The 27985-nt window shown below is 44.4% G+C and overlaps 1 protein-coding gene and 1 non-coding gene across 2 annotated transcripts; both read left to right on the top strand.

Annotated features, from left to right (window-relative positions):
* On the top strand, positions 216–27201 carry LOC102174193 (solute carrier family 22 member 6). Its single transcript, XM_018043584.1, has 10 exons — positions 216–717; positions 9240–9343; positions 11227–11381; positions 12810–12978; positions 13334–13457; positions 13616–13719; positions 15404–15618; positions 15768–15876; positions 26404–26607; positions 26942–27201. Exons 1-10 carry the CDS (start codon positions 349–351, stop codon positions 27003–27005), a joined length of 1617 nt encoding a protein of 538 aa, XP_017899073.1. The 5' UTR covers positions 216–348; the 3' UTR covers positions 27006–27201.
* TRNAE-UUC lies at positions 16556–16628 on the top strand. Its single transcript has one exon. It is a non-coding gene; the product is annotated as a tRNA-Glu (tRNA).

Genomic DNA, 27985 nt, shown 5'->3' with positions numbered 1-27985 from the left:
AGAAAAGAGGCACTGTTGACATTACCTCTGATGAGGGTTCCCTCTTATTTTTTTGGCCATGCGGCCAATCTAACTTTAGCTGCCCTTAAGGTCCCCTGGAACAACTCATTGACCCGGTGAGTCTTAATAATTCATTGCCTTACTTTCAAGTCACAGTTTAACTTGGTACCTCTAAAAAAGTTATAAACACTAGTTTTTAGTTCGGGTGACTTAAGGCCACAGCAGAACCAGGAACTGATGAACTGAGAAGACAAACAACAGCCTGTCTCCTCCCCGCCGCACCAAAAGCCTGGAAAGTTTGTGGGAGCAAGAGGCCTCCGCTCCTGGCCCCCTGCGAGGTCCTACCCCATGGCCTTCAATGACCTCCTGCTGCAGGTGGGGGGCGTCGGCCGCTTCCAGAAGATCCAGCTGATTCTGTTGACTCTGCCCCTGCTCCTGACGTTTTTGCACAACACCCTGCAGAACTTCACCGCCGCCATCCCCACCCACCACTGCCGCCCACCTGCCAACACCAACCTCAGCGAGGACGGGGACCTGGAGGCCTGGCTGCCCCGGGATGGGCAGGGGCAGCCTGAGTCCTGCCTCCTCTTCACCTCTCCCCAGCGGGGACCACCCTTTCCCAATGGCACAGAGACCAACGGCACAGGGGCCACAGAGCCCTGCCCCCATGGCTGGATCTACGACAACAGCACCTTTCCTTCCACCATCGTCACTGAGGTGAGGAGCCCTGGGCCCCCAGCTCCTCCTCCCAACCCCTGCGTCCCCATCTTACCATCCCCACACATACCCACACACACGCAGACACACACACACACACAGACTGTGCGAACCTGACCTGAATTTGTCCAAAGACCCTGGAGCTATGAAGCGTTCTGCCCAAAATGCAGGACAGTGAACAGGGATTGGAATTGAGGTCTTCTTGGTAGAAAAGGTTATGGAGCGCCTTGCAGAAAGCTGTTCCCTGCCCCTCCAACCTCCCCCAGAGAGAGAGATACTTCTGCTGGAGTTCAACAGTCCACTTTGGTTTCCCTGAGAGTCGGAAGGTGTGGGAGTGGTACAGAGAGGTGGAGAAAGGAGGCAAGCAGAGAGTGGAAGGCAAAGAGAATATTCCTGAGCAGGGGATTCTGGGCTCAGAGTCCTAGAGACAAAAACAATTTCCTGACTTCATCTAGAAATAGCTCTCGGCAGCTGGGGCCAGGAGATGGAGAGCAGCCAAGGAACTAAGATGGGAAAGAGAACAGGGTTATGGGGAGGGGGAGGGTCCTTTCATCTCTAGTGATTTAGCACCCCTCCCCCGAAACACACACACAGCCGATTGTAGAGGCTCCCTGGCCTGCTAAATGGTTCATCCGGCTGAATTCTGCGCTCTGTAGCTGTCGCATGGATCGTGCTCTTAACATCTGTTCTAGTCAATGGTCTTTTGGTTGCAAGAAAGAGAAGCTCTCTCCAGTCACCTCATGAGGAAAGGGATCTCAGGAAATCCAAGGGCAGGAAACAAAGTGTGTCCAGGCTTCATGGCAACTGGAACCAGGGACTGGAGCACCAGAGGCATCACTATACACTCACTCTATGGACTCTCCTCCTCAACCCATTTCATCTGTGTGCTCATCTCACAAGACGACTGCAGATCCCAGCTCTGACCCATTACCTCTCAGATTTAGGGCCCACCACCAACCAAACGGGCTTCCCAGATAACTTTAGTGGTAAAGAATCTGCTGCCAATGCAGGAGACATAAGAAGCGCAGGTTTGATCCCTGGATTGGGAAGATCCCCTGGAGAAGGGCATGGCAACATGGCAACTCCAGTATTCTTGCCTGAAGAATGCACATGGACAAAGGAGCCTGGGGGCCTACAGTCCATGGGGTCGCAAAGAGTCACACGAACGCACCAGCCAGAACATTTCCGTAAATCTTAATTCAAATTCTTAGAAAAGGCTCTGATTGGCTCAACCCAACACATTGATGAGTAGCCCCCGTCACAATCCTGCAATTGGCTCAGGTGTCTACATTTAATCTAATCATCACACCAAGGGGCAAAATAGTGGGATTATGTGGCCCATTGCCTGGTAGTCAGGGCTGTGCAGAAAAGATGACTTGAGACGGGGCTGTGGGTGAAGACAATCTCCAGACCTGCCTGATATGGCATCAGTCTGAAAGTGGTAGGAGTTAAGCCATACTTCCCACTAGCCAAACCCAAGACACAGAGGCAGAAGGTGAGTAAGGATGGCTAGTCCTCCTCCCTCTGAGCGTCATAAGACATCTCCTCCCGGCATGGTTGAGGGGGAACGCCTTCCTTATTCTCCAGCCTCCACTCAAATTCTAAGACATCCTCCTCCGCCCACCTGAACCTGTATGCTATCAATCCCTCCAATTCTGCTTTTCCATTTCCCTTCTTAAAACTCTGCACCCTGCTTTCCAAGTTCGACAATACTCCAGGAACTATTAATATCAACCTCACTGTTGTTCTTCTGTTCAAAACAGCAGGCAGTGTGATCAGAAGCTCAAATTTCTTTGGATTCCTTGCCATCTGGAGCAAAGAATCTGGGTGAGTGAGCACCTTAGCTTTCCTTCTAAATGGAGAGTTAGTAGTCATCATCAGTTTTGGTGACTGACAAAGCCAGATGCCCACAATTTTCCTGAGTTGTGGGGAGAGGCCAAGAATAATCCAGTCGTCTTCCAACAGGTTCTGTGTGGGAGACCAACGTCCACAATATTTTAATGAACACAACCAGGATAACTCTTCCTTGGGCCAATAATGCCAAAGGCTGCACCAGAAAACACTTCATTAGGATAATAACCAGATTACATGTATAGCCCAGTGTGAAGCTGGACCTTTTCAGTCGTGAAGCAAATGAAATAGCTCACAAGTTATCAAGGGTTGCTTAACCAAGAAGATTAGTCTCAATGAAGATGCTCCACCCAGGCCATGTGGCTATATCTAGTAGGCACAGCAGCACAGGTCACCTGAGGAAGACAAGTCCCAGCTTGCCCCTTGGAAAGAACTCCCAAAGGGCCCTGTATCCCAAAGGGACACTTCATCCCTCTGAATGCAAAGCAAAAAAAAAAAAAATTAGTATAAGAAATAAGATGCTAGCTTTGGGTTATAATTTTAAAGAAAAACTACCTGAGCTCTTCTCCTTATTTTCTTTTTTAGTATTTATTTGTTTATTTAGCCAAGTCAGGTCTTAGTTGTGTCATGCGAGGTCTTTCTTTGCAGCACACGGACTTTCTAGTTGCGGCAAGCAGGCTTCAATATTTGTGGCACACTGGCTGAGTTGCTCCGAGGCAAGTGGGATCTTAGCTTCCCGACCAGGAATCCAATGTGCGTCCCCTGCATTGCAAGGTGGATTTTAACCACTGGACCACCAGGGAAGTCCCCTCCTATTTCCTTCTGAATTAAAATATCCTGAGTATGCTCCTTGGAAGAAAAGTTATGACCAACCTAGACAGCATATTAAAAAGCAGAGACATTACTTTCCCAACAAAGGACCATCTAGTCAAAGCTATGTTTTTTCCAGTAGTCATGTATGGATGTGAGAGTTGGACTATATAGAAAGTTGAGTGCTGAAGAATTGATGCTTTTGAACTATGGTGTTGGAGAAGAGTCTTGAGAGTGCCTTGGATAGCAAGGAGATCCAATCATTCCATCCTAAAGGAAATCAGTCCTTAATATTCATTGGAAGGACTGATGCTGAAGCTGAAACTCCAATACTTTGGCTACTTGATGCGAAGAACTGACTCATTTGAAAAGTCCCTGACGCTGGGACAGATTGAAGGCAGGAGGAGGAGGGGACAACAGAGGATGAGATGCTTGGATGGCATCACCAACTCAATGGACTTGAGTCTGAGTAAACTCTGGGAGTTGGTGATGGCCTGGCGTGCTGCAGTCCATGGGGTTGCAAAGAGTCGGACAAGACTGAGTGACTGAACTGAACTAAATAACTGGCAGCTGGTATCTGAACTGTATGAGTCAGGACTCCTGTTTGCTAGTGGCTGCAGTTCAACTCAAACTAATCTGAGCATGAGAAGAGGGTATAAAGGTTCCCATAACCCAACCACAAGACAAATGAAGGCAGAGCTGGCTCTAGGGGCCAGGAGAACCAGGGCCATGTGTGCAAGACCTTTATTGGCTCTCATCTATTCTCTGCATGATGGGCGTGTAACTATGACACAGATGCTTCGTTTAACATGGCCACTGCCCATTCTGGGCTCACTTCTAATAACTGTCTCTCTGCTTCTCCTTTTTTTAAGTTTTTTGAATAATTTTATTTATTTACCTTTGACTGTGTTGGGTCTTCATTGCTGTGCGGATTTTTCTCTGGTTGCAGCAAGCAAGGGCTCCTCTCCAGTCATGGCGCAAAGGCTTCTCACTGCGGCGGCTTCTCTTGTTGCTGAGCCCAGGTCCTACGGCACCAGGGCTTCAGTAGCTACAGCATGCGAGCTCAGTAGTAGTTGCGGCTCCCAGGCTCTAGACCACAGGCTCAGTAGTAGTGGCGCACAGGCTTAGTTGTTCCAAGGCACGCGGGGTCTTCCAGGACCCGGGATCAAAGTCATGTCTCCCACATTGGAAGGCAGATTCTTTATCACTGAACCAGCAGGGAAGGCCTCTCTGCTTCAACTTTGAAAAATTCTAGGAAAGACATTTTCTGACCTGGGTCAGGTGCCCACCCCAGATCCAATGCCTATAGGGCAGAGAGGGCCTGAGTTACTATGAATGGCTGGCCGGAGTCCCCCTTTCACTTCTGTTCTGCAGTTGAACAGCAGTTACCATTTCATGGCTCTGCTTCCTGGTCCCACTGCCACTTGTTTTCTCTTTTTCTTTCCCCTGAGGCCAGTCTCACAGCATCTTTCATTTATCACAGGCTTTATCAAGTTAGCAGTGCAGAGCTGTTCTAGGCAGCAGTTCTCTGAGTCTCCCTCAAATCCACCACTACCCATTCCTACACTTTGGTTCCTTAGGGACGAATAAACAACAAGGTCCTGTTGTCTAGCACAGGGAATTATATTCAAGATACTGTGATAAACCATCATAGAAAAGAATATGAAAAAGAATATATGTGTGTGTGTAACTGGATCACGTTGCTATACAGCAGAAACGAACACAAGTATACTGTGAGGTGCAATGTAAATAAGCTTCGGCTTATATATATATAAGCACTGTATCAGTTCAGTTCAGTTCAGTCGCTCAGTCGTGTCCGACTCTTTGCGACCCCATGAATCGCAGCATACCAGGCCTCCCTGTCCAGCACCAACTCCCAGAGTTTACTCAAATATATCTATGTGTGTGTGTGTGTGTGTGTGTATGAGGCCCAGGAGCACACAGAGGTATATGATCCTCAAGAGTCTCAGGTGTACATGAAGAGAACGTATATAGTAAAAGTCTATGCTCACCCTAAGGTGATATAACCCCTTGCACTGTTGCTTTTACAGAAGGCAAGTGCCTTAGGGCAAAGCAGAGGCAGAGAAATTCTTTCTGACTACATATTCCATATTCATTTATCAGTTTCTATTCTGAACTACACCCAGATTTCATCACTAGGCTGCATACAAATTTTGTTCTCTTCTCACTCCTCTGGCTTCTTTTGTTATTTGACAAATCCTTATTTTTCCATTTTCTCTAAAATTGATACATCTATTTTTTTTAAATTTTATTGCAGTACAGTTGATTTCCCTGGAGAAGGAGATGGCAACACACTCCAGTATTCTTGCCTAGAGGGTTCCATGGACAGAGGAGCCTGGCGGGGGACAGTCCATGGGATGGCCAAGAGCCGGACACAACTGAGCAACTATCACTCACAGTTGATTTACAATGTACTTAGTGCACTTGCGTTCATTTCTGCTGTATAACAAAGTGATCCAGTTACACACATATATATATATTCTTTTCATATTGTTTTCTGTTACGGTTTATCACAGGATACTGAATATAGTTCCCCATGCTATCCAGCAGGACCTTGTTGTTTATCCGTCCTGTATACAATAGTCTGCATCTGTTAATTCCACACTCCTAATCCTCCCCTCCTCCAGCACTTCTCTGACTTCTCTCCTCTTTTCTACACCCTCTTGCTTCTCATCCTCCCATTCCTCAGTTCCAGTCTATCTTATTCCTAACTCCTCCCTACAATGCATCTCCATCTCCATGGTCATATTCTATTCACAAGTTTCCAATAAGGACTATTAAAATGAAGTCCCAGTTTGACAAAGCCCTAAAATATTTTTAAAATAAAAGCTATATCAGATAACACATAGAATTACAGAAGAGTAGTTATTTTAATAAAACAGCAAAAAAGTTCATTGCTTTTTTTCACTTTTCATTTTATATTCCAGTTCAGTCACTCAGTCGTGTCTGACTCTTTGCAACCCCATGAATCACAGCACATCAGGCCTCCTTGTCCATCACCAACTCCTGGAGTTCACCCAAACCCATGTCCATAGAGTCAGTGATGCCATCCAACCATCTCATCCTCTGTCGTCCCCTTCTCCTCCTGTCCTCAATCTTTCCCAGCATCACGGTTTTTTCAAATGAGTCAGCTCTTCACATCAAGTGGCCAAAGTATTGGAGCTTCAGCTTCAACATCAGTCCTTCCAATGAACCCCCAGGACTGATCCCCTTTAGGATGGACTGCTTGGATCTCCTTGCAGTCCAAGGGACTCTCGAGAGTCTTCTCCAACACCACAGTTCATAAGCATCAAATTTTCGGTTCTCAGCTTTCTTCACAGTCCAACTCTCATATCCATACATGACTACTGGAAAAACCATAGCCTTGACTAGATGGACCTTTGTTGGCAAAGTAATGTCTCTGCTTTTGAATATGCTATCCAGGTTGGTCATAACTTTTCTTCCAAGGAATAAGCGTCTTTAAATTTCGTGGCTGCAATCACCATCTACAGTGATTTTGGAGCCCAAAAAAATAATGTCAGCCACTGTTTCCACTGTTTCCCCATCTATTTGTCATGAAGTGATTGGACTGGATGCCATGATCTTCGTTTTCCGAATGGTGAGCTTTAAACCAACTTTTCCACTCTCCTCTTTCACTTTCATCAAGAGGCTCTTTAGTTCTTCACTTTCTGCCATAAGGGTGGTGTCATCTGCATATCTGAGGTTATTGATATTTCTCCCGGCAGTCTTGATTTCAGTTTGTGCTTCCTCCAGCCCAGCATTTCTCATGATGTACTCTGCATATAAGTTAAATAAGCAGGGTGACACTATACAGCCTTGACATACTCCTTTTCCTATTTGGAACCAGTTTCTTGTTCCATGTCCAGTTCTAACTGTTGCTTCCTGACCTGCATACAGGTTTCTCAAGAGGCAGGTCAGGTGGTCTGGTATTCCCATCTCTTTCAGAATTTTCCACAGTTTATTTAGGGCTTCTCAGATGGCTCAATGGGTAAAGAATCCTCCTGCAATGCAGGAGATGAAGGTTTGTTCCCTGGGTCAGGAAAGCCCCCTGGAGGAGGACATAGTAACCCATTCCAGTATTCTTGCCTGGGGAATCCCATGGACAGAGGAGCCTGGCAGTCTACAGTCCACAGGGCCGCAAAGAGTCATACATGCCTGCAGCGACTGAGCGTGCGTGCATAGCTATTTAACAATGCTGTGTTCATCTCAGCTGTAAAGCAAAGTTATTCCGTTATACATATACCTGTATCTACTCTTCTTTAAATTCTTTCCCCCTTTAGGTTGTTGCATAATATTGAGCAGAGTTTCTGTGCTATACAGTAGGTCCTTGTTGATTACCCATTTTAAATATAGCAGTGTGTACATGTCTATCCCAAACTTCCTAATTATCCCTGCCCTCCCCCCCTTTCCCCCTGCTAACCATAAGCTCCTTCTCTCAGTCTGTCTCTTTCCGTTTTGTAAAGAAGTTCATTTGTACCATTTTTTGGTTCTTTTGTTCTTTTTTCTTTTAGATTCTGCATGTAAGTGACAGGGAGCAATATTTCTCTTACTCTGTCTGAAAGTCCATTGCTCTTTGGAGAAAGTGTTCAAATGCCAGCCTCCCAAATTGTATATCATGTGGTGTGTGCACAGGGTATTAATAGTCCCACGGTAATAATTAAATTCACAAATAAGGACTTCTTTCCAATCAAATCAAGATTATCAAGCAATTATACCTGAAGGATGAATTCATTTGGATACATATTAATACAACCTAGGGAGCATTCCCTAAACATCCTGGTCATCCCAGTTCGTTTTCCTTTTTCTTTTTTCTGTTAACAAAAGAAATGACTTTTAAAATTCACTCAAAAGTATACAAAAATTAGCTCTTACTTGTAAATGAGACACCGTACTCATTTGTCGTCTTCACTTAATTTTAAAGGCATCTGTGAGCAGTATGATTTTTCTGCAGGCTCTAAACATGTTTTACTCCACCTTGAAATGAAGTACTTTTAAAATGGGAATCTTTTTTCTAATATTCATTTAAAAGAGCAACAAAAGTTAAACTATTAGTTAAGGTATTCAAGTGCTGCTTACACAAGATTGCAAATAACTACACCCTCTCAGACCTGTTTATGGAAAATTAAGGGAAGGATGCAAGGGTATTTCACGGAACCCTAGGTCAAGAACTTGAGCCCAGTTTCATGAGAGACCGCAGTCAGGTGGTTGAGGAGAACCAGGGCACCCAGACTCTCCATCCCTACCTCTCTGGCACTGTGCTCTCACCCTGATCTCTCTGACTTGCTCCCTCGTCCTTCTTCCCCTCAGCCCTCCTCCTCTCCCCCTTCCCCCTCCCCCTCCTCCCCCTGCCTCTCTTCCCCTGCTTCTTCTTTTTCTCCTCTCCCACTCTCTCTCTGTTGCATGATTTCTCAACTCCACTTCCACGTTGCTCCACATTTGGCCCTCTCATCCCAGCTTTGAGTGTCCTTACAAACCTTGCTTCTCTGAGTCCCTTTTCCAAATCTGTAAGAAAAAGAACCAGATTTTTAATTCTATCTGTTTTCTTCAGCTGCACCCAAAGAGGGACAGGTTAAAGAGCCCTGAAAGAGGGTAAGTGATTAGTGCTCTGAAAAAGGGGAGCAGGCTACTCAGTCATTCCCAAAAATATCTCTTACGTGTTTTGAAATCACTTGAATCATTGTCACCAGGAGAAGATGGCAAGAAAGATTGTGTGACTCAGGGAGCAGGCTCTCCTTATGTGCCGGTCCCAATCCAACATACTCAGCCCACCGGGAAGGATGGAGTGGACTGTGGTGGGGCCAGCCTGGCTCTCCTTGACTCCAGTTCTTCCTTCCTCACAGTGGGACCTTGTGTGTACACGCAAGACTTTGCTGCAGTTGAGTCAGTCCATCTTCATGGCAGGAATACTGGTCGGAAGCTTGATGTCTGGAATCATGGCAGACAGGTCAGTAATAAACAAGCCTGAATCAAGGAGCAAAAACATAGCCCCTCTAGGCTGGACACAGAGGGGAGACTGGCAGCCCTGAGAGTCCAGAGAGGGACACAGAACTGACCCACCCAAGCCTGACCTTGTCTGAAAGGTCTGCAGGAATCACACAACTGTCCATCAGCACTTTCCAGGTTCACCTCCTTCCAGTTCCTCCTCACAATACCCTTGTGAAGCCAGCATGAATGTTACCGTTAACTGCATTTTACTAATGAGGACACTCAGGTTCAGGGACGCTAGATAATTTGCCCATGGTGCCTAGAAGGAATCCAGAAAATTATGTTGTTAATTCTGAGGAGTGGGATTGGAAAGAAGAGAACTTTTCATTCTTTGTTATTTTACTGTTTGAACTTTTATGGTAGTTCATTACTTTTGTGATTGTATACTTTTTTTTTCCCCGGCGGCGCTGGGTCTTTTCTCTAGCTGCGGAGAGCAGGGACTAGTCTGTGCTGTGAAGCACAGGCGCTAGGCACTCGGGTCTGTCTGTGCAGCACACAGCCTCAGTTGCCGTGGCGCATGCGCTTAGCTGGTGCGTGGTACGTGGCATCTTCTTGTACCAGAGATCGAATCCAAGTCCCCGCGGACTTAACAGGCGGATTCCCATCCACTGTGCCAGCAGGGAAGTCCTAAAGTAAATATTTAATGTTTAGTTTTTTTTAAAAAAATACAGTCACACAGCTAACAAGTGGAAAGACCAGAAAAATAACCATGGGATGAATAATAAGAGGCAGTTTTCTAAAGAATAAAATTTAAGGGTGTACCCATGGCTGATTCTTACTGATGTATGGCAGAAACCCACAAAAGTCTATAAAGCAATTATCCTTCAATTAAAAAATAAATAAATTTTTAAAATTTTTAACAAAGTTTGAAAATACTATGTCACAGCAGATCAAAGACACAAAATCAGCTTTATCATTCATAAAATATAAGCCACAGTCAAATCCATTTTGCAAAAGCATAAACCTTGCATTGGTTTCCCAAAAATAAAAATCCCATAAACCAAGCTCATGGATACAGAGAAGAGACCGGTAGTTGCTAGAGACACGGAGGAGGGGATGGCCAAAATGAGTGAAGAAGGTCAAAAGTTACCAGGTTTAAGTTACAAAATAAGTCAGTCATGGGAATGTAGTGTACAGCATGATGACTGTACTGACTAATACTGTATTGCGTATCTGAAAGTCACAAAGTGAGATCTTAAGTGTTCCCATCACACACAAAAAATTTTATGGTAACTATACATGGTGATAGATTTTAAGTAGATTTATTATAGTGCTCCTTTCACAATGTATAAATATAGAATCATTATGTTATACACCTGAAACTATTTCACTGCTGTATGTCAGTAATACATCAATTTAAAAATATATCACAAAAGGCTGTCTCCTAACAGGAATGTTGGTTGTTTCCATCAACCAACAGTCAAAGAATCAACCATACCCCAAAGTAGTAGTTGCCAAACCTTGGAAGCATGTTAAAAATTAGGTGTTTAGCATACCTTCCAGATATGCAATAGGCCGTAAGTGGGGCTCTAGTATCTGGATTGCTTTCAACACACCCCTGTGATTCTGATAAAGGCGTGTGACTCCCTCCACAGAGGTTTGCTGAGATGCATCAGGACCCTGGACAGCAGCAATCCAAGGAGCCTCCCAACTACAGGTCCCCTAGATGCCAACCTTCACCCAATTATTCGCCACCTCCCATCTCAGCATCTACCCCATGGTCACATGCAGGCAGCCTCACAAGCACCTGTTAGATTGCCCAGGGCACCAAGGATGAGACAGCCAGGGACACGGGACAGGGAAGCAAGCAATGCGCTTGCCAGGTTTCCCCTCCTTTCACAGGCTGGGCCGCCTGAAGGTGCTGACCTGGAGCTACCTGCTGTTAGTGGTCTCAGGGACCTGCGCTGCCTTCGCCCTCAACTTCTCAGCCTACTGCGTTTGCCGATTCCTCCTAGGCATGGCTGTGTCGGGTGCCAGCAGCTCGTCTATGATTCTGAGTGAGCAGGAACCCAGGAGGGTCAGCTCATGGGGACTCCTCAATCACAGGGGTGCAGTGAACCACGGAACCTGATAGATGCAAACCTCAGCTCCTTCCCTGAGTACCTGTCCCAGCCCATTCTGACCTATCTGGGTCTTCCCTGGAGTAGGTGGTGCCCCAAGAAAAAAAAATTAAGATCATGGCCTCTTTGGTGGCTCTGATCACTTGGGGCTGGAATTCATAGGTATTTAGGGATCATTGTCGGAGAAGGCAGTGGCACCCCACTCCAGTACTCTTGCCTGGAAAATCCCATGGACGGAGGAGCCTGGTAGGCTGCAGTCCATGGGATCACTAAGAGTTGGACACGACTGAGCGACTTCACTTTCACTTTTTACTTTCATGCATTGGAGAAGGAAATGGCAACCCACTCCAGTGTTCTTGCCTGGAGAATTCCAGGGATGGGGGAGCCTGGTGGGCTGCCATCTCTGGGGTCACACAGAGTCGGACACGACTGAAGCGACTTAGCGGCAGCAGTAGCAGCAGGGATCATTGTAAGGATGAACTAAGTAAAGACTCGGAGATTGGAGTGGGGTTGCTTAGAGAAGCCAGGGAATCCTTTATTCAACACTTGTTTATTAAATACAATTTCAAAAGGCATTTAATTTGTGTCACATCCAGCACTGTGGATAAACAAGTGAACAAGAGGACACTACCCATGACCTTAAAGAGTTAATAGTAGACTGGGTGAGCTGCCAAGCAGTTACAAATTGGTTTACTAAAGGCGAGCATGGGGGCTATCCTGGATGATGTGGGAGTTCAGAAGTGGGGTGCTCGATCAGGACTTGGGGAGCCAGGAAATCACCCCAGAAGTGGTAACATCTAAGCTCAGAACTGCACAAAATGTGAGGCAGAAAGAGAGCAAGTAAAGTTCTTGGGCAGAGTTCTAGACAAAAAGAAAAGAATAAACAAGTCCCTGAGGCCAGAGTATGACCCCTTGGAGGAAATGAAAGTGCTGCGGAATGGCCTGAGCATAAGGCTCATTCATCTCTATTTCCCAGGTCAAGCAAAGGGCATGGCACAGGATCTTCAACTCTAAATGCTTGTTCAATTAAAACGAGTTGAAGGAAGTGCAGAGGGAGCAGCTGTAGGCTGGTCCAAAGAGGTTCGGGAGAAGCAAGGAAATATGAATGTTGAGGTTGCTGACACTGATTAGGAGCATGCATAGGAATTCAGAACCTTCGAGACCATCCCTACACACACACACACACTGAACCTAACTAAATATCATACCATCCTTGCCTTATCCAATGAGGGGCCTAGGGGTGCAGAGTAGGACTGAGCTCACGAGATGAGCCCTTCCACTCCAGTGTGAGGCTCCTCCTCCACCCCCCAAATACACACATACTCACACAACTGACTTCAACCTAAGCTCTGCTCTTCTCCCCAGATCTGGAGTGGTTGCCCATCCATGCCCGTCCAAGTCTGGGCCTCCTATTAGGATTTGTTCCCACCCTAGGCCAGCTCTCCCTGGCTGGTATGGCTTATGCTCTGCCCCACTGGCGCCACCTGCAGCTGTTGGTGTCTCTGCCCCTCTTCGCCACCTTTGTCTACTCCAGGTGAGTGGGACCTCAGTGTAGGGTAGAGTGCTCAAAATAAGTCACAGATGGGTATAGCATCTCCTAGAACACCCCTTCCCTACCTCCTTAAGTATAAAAGCAGAGCAAAGCAAAAAGAATCAATGTCCACACTGATAGGTGGGGAAGACCGTGGCCAGAAAGGGGTAAGACTTATCCCAGGTCTCCCAAGTAGGCAGGAATAATCCTTGAAGTAGAACCCAGAGCTCCTAACCTCAGCCCAGGATTCTTTTCACCCCTCCCAGCTGTCTTCCCACTCTGGTCTGTGCCTTTCTCAGAAACCCACAACTCTGTCAACTCAGGCTAAATTCATGCCACCCCCAAACCCCACCCACAGGTTCTTCGTAGAGTCTGCCCTCTGGCACTCCTCCTTGGGGAACCTGGACCTCACCCTGAAGGCCCTGCAGAGAGTGGCCCAGATCAATGGGAAGCAAAAGGAGGGCGCCAAGCTGAGTGTGGAGGTGAGACCCCCTCCCAAGACCCTCTGTGATACCCCACCAGGGCTCTGCCTGCCCCCACCCCCATTCTAGAACCCAGGTCGTCTGGGGCTTCCCAGGCAGGGGGTGAAAGGAGGGGTCCCCAGGGGAAGCTAAGCATTGAGCCCCATCTATCCAAACAGCTGCTCCAGATGAGTCTGCAGAAGCACCAGGCCCAGCCATCAATGCTGCAGATGCTGCGCTCCCCTGCTCTCCGCCAGCTCTTCTTCTGTATCACCCCACTGTGGTAGGTCCATCCCCACTCAGGTAAGAGACAGACAAACTGATGGGCAGATAAGCAGACTGAGGAAACAGGACAGCCTGGGTAGGTGGGAGCTGAGGGAAGCCCCGCCGCCAGTGGGAAAGGACATGGGTACTCTGGAGACTCAGAGGGCTCCCCACCTGCTGAGGGAGAGGGAGAAAGCCCAGCTCTCCCTCATCTCCTGAGCTTGCAGCTCAGCCAAGCGGCACCACTGACCTTGAGAAAAAACAGAGGCAGCCACCCCAAGAAGTCCTGAGCTTCTGGACCTAAGAGTTCTGTATCACAGGCTCTCACATTCTCCTGAAGAAGTCTGCACTCTTCTATTGCCATGTAACAAATTACATACTTCACAGCTTGAAATAGCACACACTTATTATCTCACCATTCCCATGGGTCAGGAATCCAGGCAGAGCTTAGCTGAGTTCTCAGCTTAGGACTTCACATTCTCATCTGGATGCTCAACTCGAGAAGACTCCACTTCTAAGCTCACCCAGGTTGTTGTTCAGTAGCCCAGTCATGTCCAACTCTTTGCGACTCCATGGACCGCAGTACATGAGGCTCCTCTGTCTTTCACTATCTCCTGGAGTTTGCTCAAATTCATGTCCACTGAGTCAAAGATGCCATCCAACCATCTCATCCTCTTTCGCCCCCTTCTCCTGCCCTCAATCTTTCCCAGCATCAGGGTCTTTTCCAATGAGTCAGCTGTTTGCATCAAGTGGCCAGAGTATCGGAGTTTCAGCTTCAGCATCAGTCCTTCCAATGAATATTCACAGTTGATCTCTTTAGGATTGACTGGTTTGATCTCCTTGCTGTCCAAAAGACTCTCAAGAGTCTTCTCCAGCACCACAATTTGAAAGCATCGATTTTTCGGCTGTTACCTGAACTAATTTCCTTGCAGTTGTAGGGCTGAGGCTTCTTGCTGGCTATCAGCTGGGAGTAAACCTCAGCTTCTAGAGATTGCTCTCAGTTTTTCACAAGGACTTTCCCACCATGGCTGCCCACTTCATCACACCAGCAAGGAGCATCTCTAGAGTGGGTCTGCTAGCAGGGGCCCATCCTGGAGGCTGTCTGCCACTATGTCTTCCTAAATACTATGCAACATCTCCCTGGCAAGGGGGTCGTTTGCAGTTGACAAGAGTATAACCGTGATCTCACTTGATTTGCACACTTCCATAACTGTTCTGGAGGAAAACTTAGAGGGTGGCAGAGGATGAGATGGTTAGATAGCATCACTGATTCAACAGACAGGAATTTGAACCACCTCTGGAAGATAGTGAAGGTACAGGGGAGCCTGGTGTGCTGCGGTCCATGGGGGTCACAAAGAGTTGGATGAGTGAGGACCCGTGAGTGCGTGCGCATGCGCGCGCACACACACACACACACACACACACACACACACACAGAGCAGGGAACTGGAAGGAGGGGAAGAGGACCTGTTGTGAGGTAAAATTATTTTCTCCTAGGTAATTTTTAAACATATGATAGATAACATTTTTTTTTTAGAATTAAAGGAAGACTTTCTTATCTGCATTCAAAATATAAAAACCCCACTGAAAGACTGACATAAGGCCTAAAAGAAAGAACAGATAGAGCAGTTTGCCAACTGTAATTACCGTGTAGATGTGGCATGCCTATTACTCAAAGCATATCCCCTCTGTTCCTGCCCCAGGTTCGTACTCCTTTTCAGCCTTTATGGCGTGGTCATGAGTCTGCAGAGTTTTGAGATCAACATCTACCTGGCCCAGGTGTTCTTCACGATTGTGGACCCACCATTTTATTTCCTGGGCTTTTTGGCCACCAAATCACTTGGCCGCAAACGTACCCAAACAGCCTCCGTGCTGTTGTCGGGGGTCTTCATTGTGACCTGTGCCATGATACCCCTGGGTGAGTACCACCCTATTCCAGCTCCCGTCCTGGTCCTTCCCGAAGCGCGGCTCTCAATCTGGCCCAAGTCAGCTACCCAGAGGGTGTGAAAAACTCAAGGCTCCTCCAAACCTTTCCCAGCACGTTATCACCGCCTCTTTTCCTTCCAGATCGCATATTCCTGCGCATCACGATGGCCGTGATAGGAAAAGGCTGTTTGATCGGCTCCATGAACTGCCTCTTTATGTACATGGGGGAGCTGTACCCCACAGTAATGCGGTGAGTGGGGGTGTCGTGAAGGAGTCTTGGGGTGGAAAAATCAGGCCCTAGGGTCAGAGGGTTTCCAGTCAGAAAGAGCACAAAGGTCAAGCAATTATTTTTTAAGGCAAGAAAGAAGAACAAAAACACACAGAAAGTAGAACAAATTAAAGACAAAAAGGAAGATGGTACTAGTAACTCAAAATACATCAGTCGATACAATAAATGTAAGCAGATCAAACCTACCAGTTAAGAGACAGATTTTTTTTTTTAACCTAGGTTTTTGTGTTTTTTTTTAATCTGGTTCATGATTTTATCTAGTTCAAGTGTAAACTACATGAACTAGATAAAATCAATCTGGATTATCTGGTAGGTTTAATCTGTTTACATTTATTGTATTGACTGATACGTTTTGAGTTACTAGTACCATCTTCCTTTTTGTCTTTAATTTGTTCTCATTTCTGTGTATTTTTAAACAGATTGAACCTACCAGTTAAAAAACAGATAATCCAAGTGGATTTTATCTAATTCATGTAGTTTACAAGATACCCATCTAAAACATGAGACCATGAAAATCTTAAGTGTGGAGAAATAGAAAAGGATATACTAGGCAAGTATTAGCCAGAAGACAGGTAGATAGAGAGGTCAAAATAGACTTTAAGAGCAAAAAAGTACAATAGTTAAGAATATGGCCTGGAATTCCCTAATGGTCCAGTGGTTAGAACTCGACACTTTCACTGCCAGGGCCCCAGGTTCAATCCCTGGTTGGGGAATTAAGATCCTGCAGGTCACATGGTGCAGCCAAAAAAAAAAAGAATATGGCTCCGGTATAAAAGGTAACTAGTCCAAATGCTCAGTCATCTCAACTATAAAACACAAATAATAATAGTACCAGAAATAGATTAAATAGAAAATAAATGTATGAAAGAGAGTCAAAACAAAAAGTCAATCTTTGAAAATACCAACGAAATGGGCAAATGCCTGGTAATAATAATGAATTTTTTAAAAGACTAGACATGAGTAAATATTGGGAATTAAAAACTGAACAATAGATCCAGGGTAGTTAAGATGCAAAAATTTAGTTATGTAAGTAAAGATGCAAAAGAATCTATAAACAAGTCTATACAGATAAATTCTAAATTTAGATTAAATTGACAAATTCTTTTTAAAAATAATATAGGGAAACTAATTCTAGAATAAATTAAAAATGTGAATAATAAACTTTAAAATCTCATCTCAAAAAAAAACACTCAGCCCAGATATAACACAGGTGAGTTCCACCACATTTTCAAGAAACAAACCTTCCAGTGTTATATAAATGATTCCCCAAAACAGAGAAAAAGGGAAACTATGTCAACTACATTCTGTGAAGCAAGGTGATACTGAAACCAAAGGAGATTAGTTATGAAATGAAGATAACCGGCCAATGTTACTCATAAACAGATACAAAAATCCTAAATAAAATATTAGAAAAATGAATTCAGTGATGTAAAGAAAAAGATTGTACATGATCAAGGAGAGGTGATCTCAAGAAAGCAAGGATAGTTTTACATTAGAAAATTCATGAAGGACTTCCCTGGCAGTCCAGTGGCTACGACTTTGAGCTTCCACTGCAGGGGGCATAGGTTTAATCCCCTGTCAGGAACTATGATCCCACATGTCATGGGGCATGAAAAAAAAATATATATATATATATATAACCACATTAACAGATTATCATCCCAATAAAATTTAAAAAACAAACCTTTAATAAAAATTAACATCCAGGACTTCCTGGTGGTGCAGTGGTTAAGACTTCACCTTTCAATGCAGGGGGTACGGGTTCCGTCCCTGGTCAGGGAACTAAGATCCCACATGCCTCACAGTCAAAACGTCAAAATATAAAACAGAAGCAAAATCCAATAAAGACTTTTAAAATGGTCCTCATCCAAAAAAAATGTTTAATTAACATCCATTAAAAACAGTCTTAGTAAAACAATAATAGAAGAAAAATTAACTTGATAGAAACAGCTACCAAAAATCCACAACAAATACTATTATTAATGGTGAAACTTCGAAGCATTCTCTACATTTGGGAATAAAACCAATGTGCCTGCTATCTCCCTTTCTATTCAACATCATCCTAGAGAGTGTGATCAGTGCCTGGGATAAGAATAACAAAAGAAATAGGACTGGAAAGGGAAAATCAAAGCTATCGCTACTTAAGGAGGATGTAGCTGTCTGTATATAAAACAGATAACTAATAAGAACCTACTGTACAACACAGGGAACTCTACTCAATACTCTGTAATGACCTATATGAGAACAGAATCTAAAACAGAGTGGATATATGTATATGTATAACTTCGCTGATTCCCTTTGCATACAGCAGAAACATAATATTGGAAGTCAGCTATACTCAAATGAAAATTAATTTTAAAATATACATATAAAAATCTAAAATTATTAGACATAGTAAAGTTTGGCAAGGTGACTGGATACAAGGTCGATAAATGAAAGATCAAGGGACTTCCCTGATGGTCCAGTGGCTAAGACTCCACCCTCTCAATGCAGGGTGCCCAGGTTCAACCCTGGGTCAGGGGACCAGATCCCACTGCTGCTGCTGCTGCTAAGTTGCTTCAGTCGTGTCCGACTCTGTGCGACCCCATAGACAGCAGCCCACCAGGCTGCCCCGTCCCTGGGATTCTCCAGGCAAGAACACTGGAGTGGGTTGCCATTTCCTTCTCCAATGCATGAAAGCCTCAACTAAGAGTTCATGTGCCGCAACTAAGTCCTGGTGCAGGCAAATAAATAAATAAATGTTATAACTAAATTATCAATTGCAGTCTCTACTCTTCCAAAAGAGACTTTTTAAATTCCTATATCAATAAAAATGTTTAAATATATTAAAATATATATTAAAGAAAATGTAAATAAATGTATTATGTGCAGGGATAGGAAATCTTATAATGTCAACTCATAATTGACGTAAGTTGATATTAAAATGTCAATGGTTCCAATATTGATTTATAAATTCAATGCAATTATGATGAAAATCCCAATGGATATTTTCAAGAAACCAGCAGGTAAATTCTAAAATATATATAAAAGTACTGTGGGCCAAGTATAACTGAGGTACTTTTTTTAAAAGGACAGAGGGAAAGGACTTGCCCTACCAGAAATTAAGACATATTATAAATTCTTGCTAAAAAAATTGTAGTAATTGAGATAGCGGATGTCAGAGCAGGAAAGGACAAATTGTCCAATGGAAAAGAATAGCAAGCCCCAAAACAGACCCACTGGGAAAAACACTGCAGGTGACTGGATAAAGCCTGGACTATGGAACAACTTATACCAGGACATCTGGGCTTTCCTGGTGGCTCAGTAATAAAGAATCTGCCCGCAATAAAGGAGACACAGTTTTGATCCCTTGGTTGGGAAGATCCCCTGGAGAAGGAAATGACAACCCACTCCACTGTTCTTGCCTGCGAAATCCCATGGACAGAGGAGCCTGGTGCGCTATAGTCCATGGGGTTGCAAGAGTCAGACATGACAACAACTAAACCACCCACCACCGACAGGACACCTATTTACCTATATGAGAAATAAATAAAATGCAATCCATGTTTTAACCTTAAAGAAAAATTAATTTCTGCTGAAGAGGGGAGGATTTCTGAAGACATTCTTTAAAAAGGCTAACCAAAAAAGAAACACTAATAAATTTTTCTATGTTAGATTTTTTTTTTCCTCCTGGCCATTTGTTTCACCATAAACAAGGTGAAAAGAGAAAAAGAAGGGATTTACAAGGATTTGTACACAGCATTTATAAAGAACTTCTGGAAATCAATGAGAGGAAAAGACTATTTCCATTAAAGTAACAGAATAACATTGACAATAATCCCCCAAAATATAAAGTATTTTTAAATATCCTTGAAGTATTTTTAAATCTCCACCAAGGAGCTGGAATAAGAGTCCCGGAAAACTAGGCCAGCCATCCAAGGGCAATTGGGAATTGGGAGCCTGGAGAGGTAAGCAGAGCACCTGAGCAAGCACTACAGATAAGGAAGAAAGTTATACGCATTCTCTCTGATCTCAGAATCAACTGTTAAACACAGTACTGGGGATCTTGGACAACACTGCTGTATTCAGAAATAAAAAGAAATAAGAAATTGGGTGTCCTCCCTGGTGGTACGATGGACAGGAATCTACCTGCCAGTGTGGGGGAGACAGGTTCGATCCCTAGTCAGGGAAGATTTCATATGCTATGAAGCAACTGAAGCCCATGAGCCACAACTACGGAATCCCATACACCTAGAACCTATTCTCTGAAACAAGAGACGCCACCGCAATGAAAAGCCCCCCACTGCAACAAGCAGTAGCCCCCACTTGCTGCAACTAGAGAAAGCCTGAGTGCACCAACGAAGACACAGCACAGCCAAAAATAAATAAATTTTTTAAAAAATTAAAAGAGGCGTGTTTACAACATCATTATTTAGAGAGATTATGACCGTCAACCTAAATAAACCAATAAAATCAACGTGTGTGTGCTTAGTTGCTGTCGTGTCTGACTCTTCAACCCCATGGACTTCAGCCCATCCAGCTCCTCTGTCCATGGGGATTCTCCAGGCAAGAATACTGGAGTGGGTTGCCATGCCCTCCTCCAGAGGATCTGGCTGACCCAGGAATCAAACCCAGGTCTCCCAATTTGTAGGTGGCCTGAGCCACCAGAATCAATAAACAAAACTAATAAGAATTTAGCAGGATAGCAGTTACAAAATCAAATTACCAAATGTTAAGAGCAATAACATAGAGGCTATACCCTAGAAGCAGTAATCTAGAGAAAAAATCCAGAAGATAACCTAGAAAATCTTTGAAAATGAAGACACTGTTCAGAAAAGCACCTAAAGCAAGATATTATCAAGAAATTAACAGAGGACACCCAAGACTTCCATTGAGAAGTTTTCTGAAACCTTCTTAAGATATAAAGATTATCTTAGTAAATGGGGAGACATTCCACACTCTTGTTTAGAATAACATAATAAAGATGTCAAGTTAACTTTTAGAAATTTGTAGAAATTCAAGAGAATCTAATCAGAATTTCAATTAGATCATTTTTTAGGAACTCCAAAAACTTATTCTAAAATTTATATGGAAGAAAAAAGACCATAATTGCTAGTCAATTCGGAAACAAAGCAAAGAGGAGGCTCTCACTCTACCAAAAGACATATAACAAAGCCATGATATGTCTGTGGCTTTCTTGGTGCAGAAAGAAACAAACAGAATTAATGAGAGGGCTTGGAAACTAACAGATACAGATGGAGACAAGGATGCAGATGAAGACAGAGGTAAAGGCGGGGGAGGAGGAAGGAAGGGGAGGGAGAGGAAGAGGAAAGGAGAAATATGGCAACTGTATCGATTGGATTATGTCAAAAAGGACTTCTGTTTATTGAAGGATGCAATGGAGAAATTTAAAAGACAGAGAGGAACACCCTAGTGGTCCAATAGTTAGGACTCGGCGCTTTCACTGCTGGGGTCTGGGTTCAATCCCCGATCAGGGAGCTAAGATTCCACAAGCAAGCCACAAGCAAAAAATATATATATATATTAAAAGACAGAGGGTATATTGGGAGCAGGTTTTTACAACATTTAACACTGACAAAGTTCAAATATTAAAAATATAAATGAAACGCCTACAAAGCAACAAGAAAGAGAAGGAATTCCAGTAGAAACTTTACAAAAGAAATAGATACATGGGCATTTTATAGACAATGAAATCCAAAAGATTAACTACATGAAGAATGAGGTCTTCACTTTGCACACATTAAAGTGGCAACATTAAAAAGCTGGATTACGCCAACTGTTGGTGGCCACAAGAGAATACGGGACCCCTAAATCCCCAAGTGACCTACATGCACCATTGGTGGGTGTGAAAGTTGGTGCTGCCATTCTAGAGAACTACTGGCAGCACACACACACACACACACACACACTCACACTCACACTCACACACACACACACACACTGCCCTAACCATTCCCTTCTTGGGCTTCATCTTAGAGAACTTTTCACAAAGGAATGCCTACATGATCCATGCACAAGCACATTCACTGCAGTGCTGTTTGAGGTCATGGCTGATGGGCAGCAGTCTAGACATTTAGGTGAACCATGGAGAGAAAGTATAGGCATGGAAATACCTTTGAAACAGTGTTGAACTAACACAACATTATAAAGCAATTAGACTCCAATAATAATAATTTTTAAAAAGAGTGCTGAATGAAATGAGAAATAGAATGATCTATTACTTATACCATTTCGGTAAATTAGAATATTTGCACACGAAACAATACTTTACAAGAACATATGCAAATAAAAAATGCACATCAAACGTGATAGAATAAGTTGACTTTGGCAAGGAAGGGATTTGGAGAAGATAACAATATTATATTATAGCTATGGTTTTTCTAGTAGTCGTGTACGGGTGTCACAGTGGGACCATAAAGAAGGGTGAATGCCAAAGAGTTGATGCTTTCGAATTGTGGTCCTGGAGAAGACTCTTGAGACTCCCTTTGACTGCAACAAGATCAAACCACTCAATCCTAAAGGAACTCAACCATGAATATTCATTAGAAGGACTGACGCTGAAGCTGAAGCTCCGATGGGCCACCTGATGTGAAGAGCCAATTCACTAGAGAAGACCAGACCCTGATGCTGGGAACAATTGAGGGCAGGAGAAGAGGGCAACAGAGGATGAGATGGCTGGATGGCATCATTGACTTAGTGGATTCAGTGTGAGCAAACTCTGGGAGATGGTGAAGGACAGGGAAGCCTTGTGTGCTGCAGTCCATGGGGTTGCCAAGAATCAGACATGACTTAGCAACTGAACAACAATGATTATATTGATAAAAAGGACTCAACAATTAAGATGGGGAATAAAAAGGCCTTTCAAGTACAAATGATAATAGAGGGTGAGGGTCATGAACTGAGCTTTATAATTAACTCAACCCTCTGCTTCTGGGGTTCAAAAAAAATGTAGAAAAAGAGAGAGTGACTAGGTCGGTACTCTAGATAATATGATCTGGGTAGGTCTCCTCTGTAAGGAAGGTAAACAGTAAAGAATAAATGAGGAAAGAAAGGGATAGGGTGAAAGATAACAACTGGGTAGTCAGGACCCACCACATAAGAATTTAGAAAGAAGTCAGATTTTATTCTAGCCTGATGAGATATCACTGATGATTTTAAGCAGAGGGTGTAAGTATCTGAGTCAGTTTTTAAAGATCACTTTGTGGGAATTTGGGGTTGACATGTGTACACTATTGGTTTTATCTGTTGTTATCCAATCACTAAGTTGTGTCCAACTCTTTGGGACCCCATGGACCGCAGCATGCTAGGCTCCCCTGTCCTTCACTATCTCCCAGAGTTTGCCCAAATTCATGTCCATTGAGTCAGTGATGCCATCTAACCATCTCATCCTCTGCCACTCACTTCTCCTCCTGCCCTCAATCCTTCCCAGCCTCAGGGTCTTTTCCAATGAATTGGTTATTTGCATCAGGTGGCCAAAGTATTAGAGCTTCAGCATCAGTCCTTCCGATGAATATTCAAGGTTGATTTCCTTTAGGATTGACTGGTTTGATCTCCTTGCAGCCCAAGGGACTCTCAAAAGTCTTCTCCAGCACCACAGTTTGAAAGCATCATTTCTTTGATGCTCAGCCTTCTTTATGATCCAACTCTCACATCCACACATGACTACTGGAAAAACCATAGCTTTAACCATATGGATCTTTGTTCACAGTGATGGCTCTGCTTTCTAATACATTGTCTAGGTTTGTCATAGCTTACCTTCCAAGGAGCAAGTGTCTGTTAATTTCATGGCTGTAGTCACTGTCCACAGTGATTTTGGAGCCCAAGAAAATAAAATCTGTCACTGCTTCTCCCCTTCTATTTGTCATGAAGTGATGGGACTGGCTGCCATGATCTTAGTGTTTTGAATGTTGAGTTTTAAGCTAGCTTTTTCACTCTCCTCTTTCACCCTCATCAAAAGCCTCTTTAGTTCCTCTTCATTTTCTGCCACTAGAGTAGCATCATCTGCATAGCTGAGGTTGTTGATATTTCTCCTGGCAATCTTATTTCAGCTTGTGACTCATACAGCCAAGCATTTCACATGATGTACTCTGCATAGAAGTTGAATAAGCAGGGTGACAATATACAGACTTGACACACTCTTTTCCCAGTTTTGAACCAGTCTATTGTTCCATGTCTAGTTCTAACTGTTGCTTATTTACCCACATACAGGTAAGGTGGTCTCAAAGAATTTTCCAGGTTTTTGTAATCCATACAGTCAAAGGCTTTAATCAATGAAGCAGGAGCAGATGTTTTTCTGGAATTCCCTTGCTTTCCCTATAATGTAGCAAATGCTGGCAATTTGATCTCTGGTTTTTCTATGTTTCCTGAACCCAGCTTGTACATCTGGAGGTTCTCAGTTCACATACTGCTGAAGTCTGGCTTGAAGTATTTTGAGCATAACCTTCCTAGCATCTGAAATGAACACAATTGTATGATAGTTTGGACATTCTTTGGCATTGCCCTTCTTTGGGATTGGAATGAAAACTGACCTTTTCCAGTCCTGTGGCCACGGAGGAGTTTAATCTCTTCGACTTCTGTTAGGTCCTTACCATTTCTGTGCTTTATCATGCCAATCCTTCCATGAAATGTTCCCTTGATATCTCCAGTTTTCTTGAAGAGATCTCTAGTATTTCCCATTCTGCTGTTTTGCTCTACTTCTTTGCATTGTTCGTTAAAGAAGGCCTTCTTATCTCTCCTTGATGTTCTCTGGAACTCAGCTTTCAGTTGGATGTATGTTTCCCTTTCTTCTTTACCTTTCACTTCTCTTCTTTCCTCAGCTATTTCTAAAGCCTCCTCTAAAAGAAGACAACCATTTTGCCTTCTTGGATTTTTCTTTGGTATGGTTTTAGTCACTGCTTCCTGTACAATGTTACAAAATGTCCATCCATAGTTCTTCAGGCAGTCTATCAGATCTAATCCCTTGAATCTATTCATTACCTCCACTGTATAATCATAAGGGATTTAAGTCATACCTGAATGGCCTACACTATTGACACTATATATAAACAGATAACAAATGAGAACCTCCTATATAGCACAGAGAACTCAACTTGGTGCTCTGTGATGACCTAAATAGGAAAGAAATCCAAAAAGGACAAGGCATACATATATATATGTGGCTTGTTCACTTTGCTGTACAGCCAAAAATGACATAGCAGTGCAAAGAAACTATAATCCAATTTTTAAAAATAAAATAAATAAAGATCACTTTGGCTTCCTTGTGGGGAATAGACTGGGAATAGAAGGGCCCAGAGTAGAAATAGGGCAACTCTTCTGGTGGTCCAGTAGCTAAGACTCCCAATGCACTGGGCCCTGGTTCGATCTCTGATCAGGGAACTAGATCCCACAAGCTGCAACAAAGATCGAAGATCCCAAGTGTCGCAACTAAAACCCACCCCAGTCAAATAAAATAATTAAAAAAAAAAAAAAGAAGTAGAAATGGGACAACCAGCCAGGAGCTTACTGCTTACTCTGCTTACGGCAAGAGGTGAAAATGACTCATCGTAACCTGGGGCTTCCCTAGGGGCTCAGTTGGTAAAGAATCTGCCTGCAGTGCAGGAGACCCGGGTTCGATCCCTGGGTTGAGAAGATAACCTGGAGAGGAGAATGGCTACCCACTCCAGTATTCTTGCCTGGAGAATCCCATGGACAGAGGAGCCTGGCAGGCTACTGTCCTTGGGGTCACAAGGACATGACTGAGTGACTAGCCACTTTCACAACCTGGTAGACAGTGGTTGTGGAGATGGAGAGCAGGGAGCTGATTCTGAATGTGTTTTGGAGGAAGAGCCATCCAAGGACGTGGGGAAATAAGGGAACAGGAGTCATCAGGATGATTACTAGATACTTGAGCAACTGGGTCGTTCGACGTGCCCATTGATATGCCAAGGATGGGGAATCTGAGCGAAGAGCAGACGTGGAGATAGAAACGAAGAATTCTTGGCATGTAAAATTTGAGGGGCCTTTTAGACACCCAAAATGAAAGTGTTGGGTAGGAAGCTGGATATGGTGTCTGGAGCTTGGGGAAGAGGCTGGTTGGGGGGTTGTTCACAGTTATACAGTAAGTTCAAATTGGAACCAGAACCCTGGCCTCTTGGTTCTGAAAACAGTTACTGTCAGCTTTCCTTTTAGCCAGCCAGGGTAAGTGCATTCCTGTGAAAAACAAGGGAAAGTGTTAGTCGCTCAGTCACGTCCAGCTCTTTGTGACCCCATGGAGTGCAGCCCACCAGACTCCTCTGTCCATGGAATTCTCCAGGCGAGAATACTGGAGTGGGTTGCCATTCCCTTCTCCAGGGGATCTTCCCAACCCAGGGGTCAAGCATTCTGCATTGCAGGCAGATTCTTTACCATCTGAGCCACCAGGGAGGACTGTGAAAGAAGAAAACACGATTGACAGGCAGAGTTAGGGCACCCACAAACCTCACTGGCCTCACCGGGGTGCTCTCCCTGCAGGCAGAGAGGTGTGAATGTGACAAACTGCTTGGCCAACATAGGCAGCATTCTGAGCCCGCTGGTGGGCATGACCTCCGACCTCTACCCTTCCCTGCCTCTCTTCATCTATGGAGGGGTCCTCGTGGCTGCCTGCCCCATCACTGCCCCCCTGCCAGAGACGCTGGGGCTGCCGCTGCCCAACACACTCCAAGACCTGGAGAGAAGGTAGGCTTCCCCCCATACCCTCAGAGCTCTAGGACCACACAAATCGTTGATCCAGTCCATTTAACAAAAAAAGAAAGAAAAAAAAAGATCCAGGGGACACCAGGGACTTAGTTGGGGTCATTCAGCTAGACTCTGGCGGAGCCAAGGCCAGAATCCAGGCCTCCGGCTCCCTGGTCCTGTCTTCACAGATAGGCAGAGTCCCCTAGAATCCTTTCTGGGACTCTCAACTCTTGGAAACAGTGGGAAATTTGGACATAAAGTGGGACAACTGAGCACAAACCTAAAAAGGATCCCCCATCTCTACTCCCACACCCTGCTTCTCCTTCCCCCATAGGTGGAAAGAGAAATCGGGGCAGAAGCAGCAGGAGCAGCAGATGGTCCCACTCCAGTCCTCCTGAGAACCGAGCAGGGGCAGCGGGTGGACGGAGTCCCTGCATCTCCACACCAGGAGGAGGAATGGAGAAATGGCGGCCAGGGGAGGGTGGGAGGGGCCTCTACAGGACCTCTGGTTCCAGAGAATGCTTCCCCGGGGCCCCCACTCCCAGCCAGACCCATCCTATCATTTCATTAAAAACAGCTATGCATATAAAATGATTTCGTTATATACATACATTCTTTTTCAGATTCTCTTCCATTACAGGTTATTACGAGATAATGAATACAGGTCCCTCTGCTATACTGCAGGCCTTTGCTGCCGCTGCTGCTGTTCATTTGCTAAGTCGTGTCCAACTCTTTGTGACCCCATGGACTGCAGCGGGTTTCTCTGCAATTGCCTGGCTTCTCTGTCCTTCACTATCTCCCGGAGTTTGCTCAAATTCACGTCTACTGAGTCATGATACTATCCAACCAGCTCATCCTCTGTCGCCTCCTTCTCCTCCTGCCCTCAATCTTTCCCAGCATCAGGGTCTTTTCCAACGAGTGGGCTGTTTGCATCAGGTGGCCAAAGTATTGGAGCTTCAGCTTCAGCTTCAGCATCAGTCCTTCTGATGAATATTCAGGGTTGATTTCCTTGAGGACTGACTGATTTGATTTCCTTACAGTCCAAGGGACTCTCAAGAGTCTTCTCCAGCACCACAATTTGAAAGCATCAATTTTTCAGCTGTTACCTGAACTCATTTCCTTGCAGTTGTAGGGCTGAGGGCGCTGGCCACCACTCCAAGCCCTAGCCCTTTGTATGACCTCATTATTGTCCTTATCTTGTAGAAAACTAATGGTTTGTTTACTATTACTGGGCAAAGGTAACAGTAGTGCAAAGTCCTCTAGTAAGGAAAGTGCTTGGCAATTTCTGGAAACAGCAAGTCCTGTTTGGCTGGAGCAGACTAGTAAGGAGGCAGTGCTAGGATATTAGATCAAGGAGGAAGAAGAGGCTGATCACACA

This window comes from Capra hircus, chromosome 29 (genome assembly GCF_001704415.2).
Source record: "Capra hircus breed San Clemente chromosome 29, ASM170441v1, whole genome shotgun sequence".
Taxonomy (NCBI): domain Eukaryota; kingdom Metazoa; phylum Chordata; class Mammalia; order Artiodactyla; family Bovidae; genus Capra; species Capra hircus.
This window is presented reverse-complemented; position numbering and strand designations above follow the sequence as displayed.

What these genes read in the sequence shown, in the direction of transcription:
- LOC102174193 (XM_018043584.1), top strand. Translation starts at nt 349, where the DNA reads ATGGCCTTCAATGACCTCCTGCTGCAGGTGGGGGGCGTCGGCCGCTTC. An exon ending in CAGCTCGTCTATGATTCTGA is followed by an intron (nt 11,382 to 12,809) that starts GTGAGCAGGAAC and finishes TCTTCTCCCCAG; the next exon opens with ATCTGGAGTGGTTGCCCATC. An exon ending in TTCTGTATCACCCCACTGTG is followed by an intron (nt 13,720 to 15,403) that starts GTAGGTCCATCC and finishes TTCCTGCCCCAG; the next exon opens with GTTCGTACTCCTTTTCAGCC.